We start from the raw sequence: 11,719 nt of genomic DNA, 5'->3' as shown, positions 1-11,719 counted from the left end.
GTGTGTGTGTGTGTGTGTGTGTGTGTGTGTGTGTGTGTGTGTGTGTGTGTGTGTGTGTGTGTGTGTGTGTGTGACTGTGTGTGTGCGTTCATGTGTGTGTGCATGTGTGTGTGCATGTGTGTGTGCATGTGTGTGTGCGTGCATGCGTGCATGTGTGTGTGCGTGCATGCGTGCATGTGTGCACACGGCTGTGGCAGAAAGAACACTGCGACCTAAAAACCCAGCTCACTGAGAGCGACTGCACGCCGAACAGAAGGCTCATCCAAGTGTAAACACACACAGAGTACAGACCAGCGTGAACACACACACACACACAAACACACACAAGGCACGTGGACACATGCAGTTAGTCTCACACACACAGCAGATGCAGACAAATTAACACACAAACTGTCGCACTCAAAGAGAACAATGGTGCTGTACACACACACGTGTGTGTGCAGTGTCCTCTTTCAGCCTGACAAATCTTTACTTTTCCAGAAACAAGAAATTCAGATCATGTGATGACCACTGAAGCGTCTCCATGACGACCGGGGGAAGCCATGCTTCCTCTCAGACTGAGTTACTCAGAGTTGCGTTGCTGACATCTTGTGTTGCACGAGTGTACGTGAATCCAGACACACATTTATAATCTGAACGACTCTCAGCTTCTAAAAATGAGGCGGGCGCCTGTGGGAGCATTTAAGGTGGTATTTCTGTTTATTCTGAGACCTTAAAAGTGATTTCAGAGAAAGTGATCAGACACCAAATGAACACGGAGAGACCATGTGGAACAATGACCGCTCTTCTGTGATGACCTGTGATCAGAATCCCAGCAGTGATGGGAGTTAGGACCAGACCCCGAGTCTAGATGGTGGTGTTGAAGATGAAGACGGAGGCTTGGATGGAGCTCTGAGTGACCAGGGTGAGCTGAAGATGAGTAAAGAGAGACAGTCGATCAGACAATAATACTAACGACTTATTTAATCATGTATTTATTTCCCCTTTAAAGTGCATCATTATCCTGAGAGTGAAATATAAAAAGTCAGGTCAAGTATCACAAAGCTTTTGTCCAAAAGAGTGGCAGCAGCACCCGAGAGCCTCGCCGCTGCACGCAGACGGCATCCTTTAAAAATGGTGCCGGTTACGGTTTGAGACCAGACACGGCCTGGCTGCGCTACAGACGCCGCCGGGCTGCACGGAGCGCGCTCAGTGTGGTCGTGTACAGTAAATATTTTTACAGCACAGATCATGTTGGCTTCATGTCAGAGTCCTCAGCTGTCAGCACAACACCGGCCCCTGGCAGGGAGAGCGACGAAGATCAGCGAGAGAGCCAGAAAACCCCGAGCACAGGAATGCATCTGTTATCACAGCGTTCAAACACTGCAGTCAGAATCACTGCTTTACACGTTTGAAATGAAAGATCATTCAAATATTACACAAAAGAATGAAATAAAAAATGTGTTTATTTCCTTACATATTACAGCACACGCTCAGTAAAAGCACCAGAAACATCAAATGTAACACTTTTAAACACAGTTTTATCATCACTGTTCTTTTTTTTATTTAGAAATGTATAGAAATCATAAAGAGGATTATAATGAAAGGTGATTATGAACCATAATATCTGCAGAAAGTCCTCAATTAAGTAAAGTGCTGCTAAATGTGCGCAGAGCTTCAGAGCTGGCACAGCAGAAACGAGAATCCATTTCCTCTTTACATATTTCTACGTTAATGTCACTGTTAAAGCTTTTTATGTCATTCCAGACGTTTTATTCTTCACTTTCTTTGTTTTCAACATCAACTGAAAACCACAAATACTGAAATACAGCAAAATCCTGCTCCTCACATACAAGGTCTTAAATAATCAGGCCCCATCTTATCTTAATGACCTTGTAGTACCATATCACCCTATTAGAGCACTTCGCTCTCGCTCTGCAGGCCTACTTGTTGTTCCTAGAGTATTTAAACGTAGAATGGGAGGCAGAGCCTTCAGTTTTCAGGCCCCTCTTCTGTGGAACCAGCTTCCAGTTTGGATTCGGGAGACAGACACTATCTCTGCCCTCTATGAGCAGCACTTTGGCGACAGTGGGAAGGAAAAACTCCCTTTTAACAGGAAGAAACCTCTGGCAGAACCAGGCTCAGGGAGGGGCGGGGCCATCTGCTGTGATTGGTTGGGGTGAGAGAAGGAAGACAGGATAACGACTGCCGCGAACACTCGTTAAATTAATGAGATGTAAATGTTAGTGTTAAACTGCTAGAGTTTCATCTTTGTCTGACATAAATCTGTATTTTAGGGGGTTAAAGGTCACGTGTAGGATGATGACCTCTGCGTTCCTCTGATGATGTCCGAGGTCGCGAGCTGACTGTTTGTGCGTACTGTTCCATCGGTCTTTGTAGGAACACTGATGTGAGGACTTTTTGGACAGTAAGGACACGTTTGCGTTGGTTGTGAGAGAATCAGAATGCATCATGTCAGCGAGTGTCAAGACAAGCGCACACATGTGTGTGTCGTGTGTTGTGCCGTGCTCTTTGCACTGGATGTGCCGGCACATTCGGACCCCCTGGCTCCAGTTGGGACCAGCGTCCTTCAGGAACAGGACTGACGAGCTGCTGTTTTCTATGAATGTGAGTCTGAACTGACTCACATTCAAAAACTGGATTTTTGCTGCTTAAATGCTTAAATGTGATGTCAGGTCTCTTTCTCTGTCCTCACTGGCAAAATGCAGAAGCCAGTTGACATGTTGACCCTTCCACTGGGGTTACTGGTGTAGTAACATCCACCAGCACCCTGTTTTCATCTCTTGCCCACTGATGCCGTCTTGTTCCAGTAGCCCACTTCTCATCAGGGCGTCCTGGTTCCTCAACACCTGACACAGACCTCGGGCAACGTCTGAGCTGGTATGGCTTCATATTTATGTCTCTCGCTGATGTCTGAGGTGGGCTTGGTTAGCGTGGAGGGTCTAGCCTATTGGGAGTCAAACCTACGACTCCCATTCCAAAGGAGTGTAAACCAAGAAAGGACTTGGTCTGAATAGAGTCTGTGTGAGTGTCCTGAGTGATGAGGGTTACTGAGACCGTGGCTCAGATTGGTGAGGTGCGTGGGCAGGGGTGAGATGTGGGGGGATAGTGGTTGTTAACAGTCCATTATGGCGATGGCCTCCAGGGGTGGGAGAGGCCAGTGATGTTCAGAGTGGAGTTAATGACCCTCTGTGCAGCCTTCATCTTCTCAGTCGTGTCCCCTAAGTACCAAACACCAGGCAGGTGTTGTCACTGCTGATTTCAAAGGATCTGATCAGTTTACAGGAGGACACCTGCCCATCATTACTGTTTGTAGTTTTTAATGGACTACATGTTCCATGAGCTCCTCAGCTGGTGGTGAGATTTTCCTTTAAAAAGCTCAGGAGGACGACATGACCATGTGGTGAGGAGGCGGACGGAGACGCTGCAGAGCTCTTCTGTTAAAGAGACATTTCTGAGCTCGAGTCTCTCAGGATGTCTGCTGATGACTCAGCCGGAAGCAATCTGGTGTCGGTGGACTTTGAAATCTTCGGTCACGTCCAGGGTCTGTATGTTTAACTCCCTTTTCTTCCTCTGCTTCTTAGACCTGTTGGCCTCTGAGAGCCTGTAAAACGATCCACTGCTGCTTAATTTAGGAACAAGCTGGGCTGGCCTCACTTTCACTTCTTAGAGCCTCATGAATGCCACCAACTTCACAAAAGCCCAAACAGACCACCTCTGTTAGGCTGTGTAAACAAGAAAATGCACAAAACACAAATGTGACTCTTGGAAGCAAGCTGTTAAAAAATAGCAGCTACTAATTCAGACTTTCTTTTCTCTCCTTCTTACTTTGACAGGCGTCTGCTTCCGAATGGTGAGTTTTCCTTTGAGCTCTCTTTTTGCTCCGATCACCTCCTGCTGCTTCCAAAAACCAAATCCCATCCTCACCAAACCCACAGCTCAGTTCGAGGCTCAGCCTGCACAGAAACGTAGCTTTTTCTATGCATCTTGGCCTTTTGCACACATGTAAACGGTGTCTCGATCATCCAGGTAAGGAAATCCCAGCAAGCTGATTCTGTTCATCTGGACGTTTTCAGTGGGAGAAGCATTACGTCATCATACAGGTGACTTCTTCAGTCTCAGCTGACTGCAGGTGTCCAGCCTTACGTTTGCACAGTAACTGAAAGCAGCCCGCTGACTAACAAGCGGCTGTGAGGTCAGTTTTTTCACCATAAATATGCTGTCGTGACCATTGATCCATGACCGTGACACTTCGCATATTAACACAACTGGCGACACGATCAGGTGTGGATTTCACAAAACTCATCAGGCTACAGTGGGGAAAAAATCCCAGTGAAAGCATTGAAATAAAACAACCTGCTTTAGCTCCTCCCCCTTTAAGTCAACTCTAACCAGCTGTTTTTATTGGCTGCCCCTTCGTTTATGACTAAAAGCGTACTGGATATCGTTCCTCTGTGGAGATAAACCAATAAACTAGAAGGATTATCCAACACACAAAACAGACATTACGTATATACAATTATTTTTTTTATATATTATTTTATTGACTTAATGTTTTTATGTCCCACATCAATCTTTGTTTAACATCCAGGTTGAAGGATCTTATTAACTCCTTTCTTCCCGTCACCAGTACACAGAGAAGGAGGGTCTGCGGCTCGGGCTGGTCGGCTGGGTGAAGAACACCTACAAAGGGACGGTGGTGGGACAGGTGCAGGGTCCGGCTGACATGGTGGAGGAGATGTGAGTGCGCACTGACACGCCACAGCAGGCTCTGGTGCAACTCTCACTGCAAAGTGCTGCGGTGATACTCTTTTTCAGCCACTAGATGGCGACCTTTGCCTTCACAACACAACGGTTACCTGCTTCAGGTCTGTTCTGTCGCGGCAGCAGATCTGCAGGCACCGACGCTTTGGTTCAGGAGATTTATGAGCAGTTTAAAGAGTTCTTGTTCTCATGCAGGTGAATTGTTAAATATTAAATACATGCGACCATACTGCGGGTTCTTCAAGCAGAGCTACAGGATTTATATCTGCTCCCTTTGGTGATGTTTCTGCCTTTGTTTTTCCAGTTGAACACTAGAAACTCTGAGTTCCCAGCTGTCAGTGAATGCAGCGTAATGGTATCAGATCTGGAACTGAAGCCGGGCTCAGTTTGTTTTGAACGTCCCATCCTGTCCGGGGGGAGTGATGTCACCGGGTGGGGACGTCCGATTTAGATGACATCACCACCTCAAGGGATCTGCTGATGCTCCTTGACATCACACACACACACACACACACACACACACACACACGCTCCTTGCAGGGCCAGGCGGGCGGGGTCCCCAGAGGAAGAAATGGCACAAAAACAGATTTCATTTCAAGCTTCAGCATAAATTTTAGGAGCTGGACGCTTCAGTCTGAACACAGAAGCAACTGCAGGCATTAAATGTGTTTACAGGCTGGTTACACACATGAGGAACTGTGATTGGCTGTATTACAACAAAAGCACATCTAACAGTCAATAAGACTGTAAAGGGTCAGGGTTAATACAGTTCACACACACACAGCTTCTCTCCGTTGTATATCGACTATTATTTCCATGTTAACACACTTGCTTTCACGTCCTTCCTGTCGACTCCACTTTCACCACGACCTCACTTCCTGCCGGGCCTGTGAAACGGGATCCAGCTGTTCCTCCAGGCGTGCACGAGGAACAGGAGGGAAATAAGGAAAGATGAGGAAAGGAGAGCAATGCAAACGTTAGGCTGTGTGGAGTATGGAGAGCGAAGGCTGGCGGTGGGAAGTGAAGCAGTGGGTGGTTTCTATTTATTCCTCTGGGAGCAGAAAAATTCCCAGAGCCAAGCTGATGAAAGTGAAGGAATGGAAACAAAGAAAGAGGCGGGAAAATCCTGACGTTAAACTACAAACGCTTTGCAGTTTGCTGAATTAAAACACTGGATATCAGCGTTAGTTGTGGGAAATCTGGGATTTAATCCAAATGAATGGAAAATTTATGTGTAATCAAAATATGTTGCTGGGGCAAATGTGGCACTGATTTAAAGGAGCAAACCCGCAGCTCCCACCCACATGTTGGCTGTTACTGTAGAAAGTATGTCTTAGTTTAGCTTGTGGGGTGTGTGTCGGGGTGTGTGTCCTGGGAGCCAGGAGCTTGGTGGTGTTTGTGGACACTGGAAAGTCTGCTCCACGTTTTTCCACATAGAAATTCCTCAAACTGTTAGAAGTGACCAAGAGAGCCGGGAAGGTGTCGTATCTTAAGTTGGCAATAAAAAGTTTAATTACACGAGAGGAGCTGCCTAACGCACAACCACAGACCCAACAGTGGGGAAAAGCAGCCTGAGCTTCAGCCTGAGCTTCAGCCTGAGCTTCAGCCTGAGCTTACAGCCTGAGCTTACAGCCTGAGCTTACAGCCTGAGCTTACAGCCTGAGCTTACAGCCTGAGCTTACAGCCTGAGCTTCAGCCTGAGCTTACAGCCTGAGCTTACAGCCTGAGCTTACAGCCTGAGCTTACAGCCTGAGCTTCAGCCTGAGCTTCAGCCTGAGCTTCAGCCTGAGCTTCAGCCTGAGGTTACAGCACGTTCACGGAGCTCATTATCAGAAACTTCCACTGTAACAGGAGATGTTTGACAGGAAATAAGGAAAAGCAGAATAGACCCACATTAGGGAGTCATTCGTTGTATTCAAGGCTACCTGTCGTTAGAAAAATACATTTAACTTATAGGCGCTGTAAAACCCTTCCAGGTCTCCTTACATTGGTTATAATCAGGTCGATGAACATGTTGTGGTTTTGTCACAAACCTGTAAAGAGAGTTATTTGGCTCGGATCAGCAACAGTGTGTGCTGCTGACTTCCTGTTAGCATTGTGTGGAATATACCGTACATGAGGACAAGGTCACTGTAGCCAACATAAACTAAAGACCAAACCTAGACGATGAAACAGATCTGGGGTCACTGAAGCAGAAGTGATAATGTTTGTGTCATTTCAAAAACAATCAAATAAAAGAGCGCATGCAGGCGAGTGCAGTCGCAGCAACGATGCTCTGGCAGAGAAGAGTTGCAGCTTCCACACAGCTGATTAACAGGCCAGGGCAGGACAGCTCAAAGGGAGAAACTCCACCCAGGGGCGGAGCAGCAGAAAGGACTACACCTGCGACTCCACTTGAGGCTTCACCACAAGGAAAATGTTTAAAGAAAAACCTGATGTCAGCCAGACGCAGCACCACATCGTGTGCCGCTTCTTCTCCAGTTTTCAGTCTTGAGTTCTAACTTCCTGTCTCTTCCTCCTGCACGTCTGCCTCTCCATGTTTCGTTATTGCTTCTCACGTCTGATTTCAGGAATCATTTATCTCTCGTGTGTAGCCGTACCTGCCCTCCTGGCTCATGTTCTGTGATTATTATCACCTGTGCCTTGGTTTCCCAGCTGTGTCCACTTCCCCTGATTGCTCCTGTGTACATGCAGCGCTGTCATCCCCTCATCGCTGGTCATCGTGTTCTTGCATCGCGGGATTAGTTTTCCGTTTACCTCCATCTTCTTGCAAGTTGGGTCCTAATTCAACACTTCATGGCATTAATGATTATAATAATGATTCGATTTTGGGGGGGGAAACACAACTTAATGGAACCATTTTTAGTCTCTCCGTGTGGTAAACTGCAGCACAGCTGGCTGCACAGCTGGTCTGATGAGGCTTTGTGTATTTGCATATCAAGATTGAGGACGTCTGATGAGTGTGAGTCAAACACCTTCACTATGTTACCTGTTAGAGAGATCACAGATCCCCGACAAACACCAAGACCTAAACTAACAGTGAAAGCTTAGAGTAAAAGCTAAACTGTAATAACTCGCTGCATGAGACCTTTGGGTGGTCGTGCACAGGGTCAGTGCTGACAGAAACGATGCACTTATGATGTAATAACTGGAAATATCTTGCTTAGGGCGGAGCTTTTGACATAGATGGAGTCCTTGCGAGTGTCGAAGTGCAGCTGTGCGTGAGCGGATCAGAGAGAAATGGCAGCAGATTAGAAACCAGCAAACATCCAGCTGCTGGAGAATTAGTGCTAAGCTGTGTGTGTGTGTGTGTGTGTGTGTGTGTGTGTGTGTGTGTGTGTGTGTGTGTGTGTGTGTGGACAGTAGAGTAGTGGGTCATGGAGCAGTTCGGTCCACTGTAGACAGAGTTTGGCAATAAAGCAAAACTAGGACAGCCACTCTCTCTCTCTCCCCATCCCCACTCTTGTTCACATGCTCGCTCGCCCGCTCTCTTTGGCCCGCTACATGGACGTGACCCTGATCCCCTGCAATCTCCTCTAATCTACACACGCCTGCACTCGACCAAACGCTCAGAGAGCTGCTGCACAGCAAACTCCCAGCATTATGTAAAACCAGAGGAATGTTTTTATTTACCCATCATGCCTTTGGTCGTCCAGATGCAGGCCTGACCCCCAGTCGGCTGGTGGGGCCTTCTTTTCTGGTTTTGAACGTTTATGTCCCTCGAGCAGTGAGGTCAGGAACATCGGTTTCAGGACTCTGCATTTTGAACTCACAACTTTATGGTTTTGGCCGTCAGCATGTTGGTGTTTGGAGCCGGACGTGACCGTATTTAGACGAGAGGTTGGCGTGCTAAGTTACCAGCTAAGAGTAGCTGCAGTAGTTACCAGGTGGCATCCATAGACTGTATATAGGAGCATCACACAGACACTGAAGTCAGCCAATCAGTGCTCAGTAAGAACCAAATAAAATCCTAAAACTTCACTCAGCAAAACCAGAGCTCAGCCTTCTCGGACGGTCGGTTAGTGCAGTGAACCTAACAGCAGCTCTGAAAGGCAGACAGTTTTACATCAGGGTCTGTGGTGATTAAAAGCAACTGGATCCACGACTAGTTCCAGTGTTTACTGGACTTGAATGAAGAGCTTTCTGTGGACCGACTGAACTCTGGCAGCAAGTCACCATTAGCTGCCGTCTCTGTGAAAGCCATTCCATATCTGCCTGTAGGACACGCTGTAGAAGCTGTTGTAAGCAGCTCACAGTTGCTCTGCAAGCCACTTTGCAGCCCAACTCCACCCCAGTTCTTCCTCTTCTTGTTTTTTTCTCACTGATGCCTTTTCCTTTCTGGACAGTGGTGTTGATGCTGCTATCAAAGCTCAATATAAGTGTCTGCAGACATAAATAATCTTTTATTGGTTGATGCAGGTCTCAACCAGACTGATCCTGAAGGAAATGTAAAAATGTCACGAACCTCAGGGAATCTTTCGCAAGTTTTTAAGTAAGAATGTTTGAAATCTTTAGGCAGCAACCACAGAAGAGTCGTCCGTGACCGATGACCCACCACTAAGCTGTGATCATCGGCCGTCACAGTAAAAACAAAAGTCTCTTTTCTGTCTGCAGTGTGTGTAGGACTTAGACCCGTGTACCATAAACCTGAACTCATTTCTGCACTCTCTTCTTTCTCATTGGGTCCTTTACAGGAAGGTGTGGCTGAGCAAAGAAGGAAGTCCCACCAGCCGGATCACCAGAGCCTCCTTCACCAACCAGAGGTCGATCGACAAGCTGGAGCTCTCCGGCTTCAAGACTCGCTTCTGACCAGTGAAGCAAAGATCCTGCAAACAGCTTCTCCACCGTCCCCTGGAAGAGGTCAGAGGTCAACGATGCTCCTACAGATTCAATGAATGAAGACTTTGGACGTCATGAAACCACTGCTGCTGGTTTATTCAGAGGGTGACTGAGAATTTATTTATAGTTTTTAATAAGTTGGATGTTGGCTTTGTGTCTCCATCTGTACAGCAAGCACCTAAAAACACTGGAACCATCAAAGCCTGATTTGTATGAATTAAATATCTTCCATCGTCTTTACTTCTCGATGACGTTCATTATCGACTGTGGCCTCTACATTAAGTTGCGTTGAGCGGTTTCCACACGGGCTAAGATAAAGTTTCAGGCTACGATCGAAGGCCTTTAAACTAAGACGCAAAAGGTTTTGTGAGACGTGTGTTATTAATGGATTTGCATCGTACACCACTGCGTGATGTAAACAAACACACCCCTGCAGTGATGTCATTACATAACAGCACATCACCTGATACGATTACCTGCCATCTGATCCAATTAAATCACAGCGAGAGGCTCCCGGATCGGCAGCAACAATCCCCTGAGGCAGCGGGAGCCCCTGAGCAGCCGTCACCGCAGCAACAGCCAATCAGAGCCAGCGAGATGTGAAAATAAAAACAGCTGAATGGTCCTTTAAAGGCTGCGTTCATCAGGAAATATCTGCAGTTACAGACGCACACCACGCTGTGCGTGTGTGTGCTTAGAGAGCAAATCTCCATGGATACACTGTTGGACATGGACGCTTGTTGTCATGCCAACCTGCCCTGAGACTTTACACACAAACACACACAATAAAGACAATTGGAGATTAGAGAGGAGGAGGTGTTCGTGTTTTATGAGGATCTTAATTCTCCTCAGAGCCTGTGCACATGTAAACACTTTGCTAAGCACACCTAGCTACAGTCATGCACATCTCATACACGTTAGAGCAGAGAGCAGAGATGTGGTGCTCAAAAACCCTGAATTCAAAGACGCTGCTGTCATTATGTTTGGTGACCACTGAAAATAAAGATAATTCAGATAAGCATCTGTACTTTTGAGCGTTTCCTGGCCCACATGTGACACGGCGGGTTTAACAGGCGTGATGAAGGTACCGTGTCGCCCAGACACACCTGTCATCGACTAACCGTGACTCTGTCAAACACTCAGTGTGAGCTGGTCGAAGACCTTGGCTGTTCACGGCCAGTTTATGCCCCGATGAACGGCAGCACATGCTGAAGTGATGTCACATCTGCTTTGCACCGTCAGCAGCTCAGAGGAGCTACAGATCCCGAGTTCCTAAAAACAAGTCCTGGACATCAGCAGTGGACTTGAGTCACCTCCCTGTCACGACTGAGACCACAGGCAGATGTCAGGTCCCCGTGGACCTGACATCTGCAGCTGCTGTCCTCCTCCACCCACCTCCAACCTTCTCTCATTCTTCCTGCTACAACAAATAATAACACAGCCGCCCCCACACTCAGTGAGGTGCCATGAGAGCGAGAGAGAGAGGGCCAGCCCACCCACACTCTTCAGTCTCTGTGGAAATGCTGGAAAAAATCCACCAGCCTTGACCTGCTCTTCCTCCTCCTCTTCCTCTCCCAGCAACCAGCTTGGCATCCCATAGTGTTCACCATGGAAACGCCACTCTGTCTGCAAAGAGAAAGAAAGAAAAGTCGTCTCCTCGCCTTCTTTCTCTTGTGTATCCTCTCCTCCTCTCCTTTCCTCGGCTTTGTTTATCCATCTTCTCCCTTTAAATCTGCCCAGCACTCAAACTGCCCACACACTCGGTGCTATTCATCTCACACACACACACACACACACACACACACACACACACACACACACACACACACACACACACACACACACACACACACCTGAGTGGGTGCTGACAGCCAGCTGTTACTAAGCAACATGTTGAAGTTGAGTGCAACTTTGCAGTGAAAGAAATGCTGACATTTCACACAAACAGCATCTTCTGTTCTCCTCAGGGAGGCAGGAAACAAACAGCCAATCAGCGACCTAGTTGTGACCATCAGACACGGTTTTACCGTCACGCTGTCGACCAACGACGAGGCACAAACATGTTTTTGCAGCCAGCTGACTCACAGCTTGAAATGAAGTAACTGACTCTGATCTG

General features: G+C 47.3%; 1 protein-coding gene across 2 annotated transcripts; it reads left to right on the top strand.

Moving 5' to 3' along the window:
* Positions 1-3,369: 3,369 nt before the first annotated feature.
* On the top strand, positions 3,370-9,843 carry LOC102192148 (acylphosphatase-2). 2 transcript variants are annotated; one of them, XM_005743568.1, is made up of 4 exons: positions 3,370-3,544; positions 3,837-3,853; positions 4,631-4,740; positions 9,459-9,843. In XM_005743568.1, exons 1-4 carry the CDS (start codon positions 3,475-3,477, stop codon positions 9,571-9,573), a joined length of 312 nt encoding a protein of 103 aa, XP_005743625.1. In that variant the 5' UTR covers positions 3,370-3,474; the 3' UTR covers positions 9,574-9,843. The 2 variants fall into 2 exon arrangements, with proteins under 2 accessions (XP_005743625.1, XP_005743626.1); XM_005743569.1 differs by having other exon boundaries at positions 3,370-3,548.
* Positions 9,844-11,719: the final 1,876 nt, after the last annotated feature.

Source organism: Pundamilia nyererei, unplaced genomic scaffold (genome assembly GCF_000239375.1).
Source record: "Pundamilia nyererei isolate P.nyererei 1_Seehausen unplaced genomic scaffold, PunNye1.0 scaffold00133, whole genome shotgun sequence".
Classification (NCBI taxonomy): Eukaryota; Metazoa; Chordata; class Actinopteri; order Cichliformes; family Cichlidae; genus Pundamilia; species Pundamilia nyererei.
The sequence above is the reverse complement of the archived record's forward strand: the minus strand, read 5'-3'. Positions and strand labels throughout refer to the sequence as shown.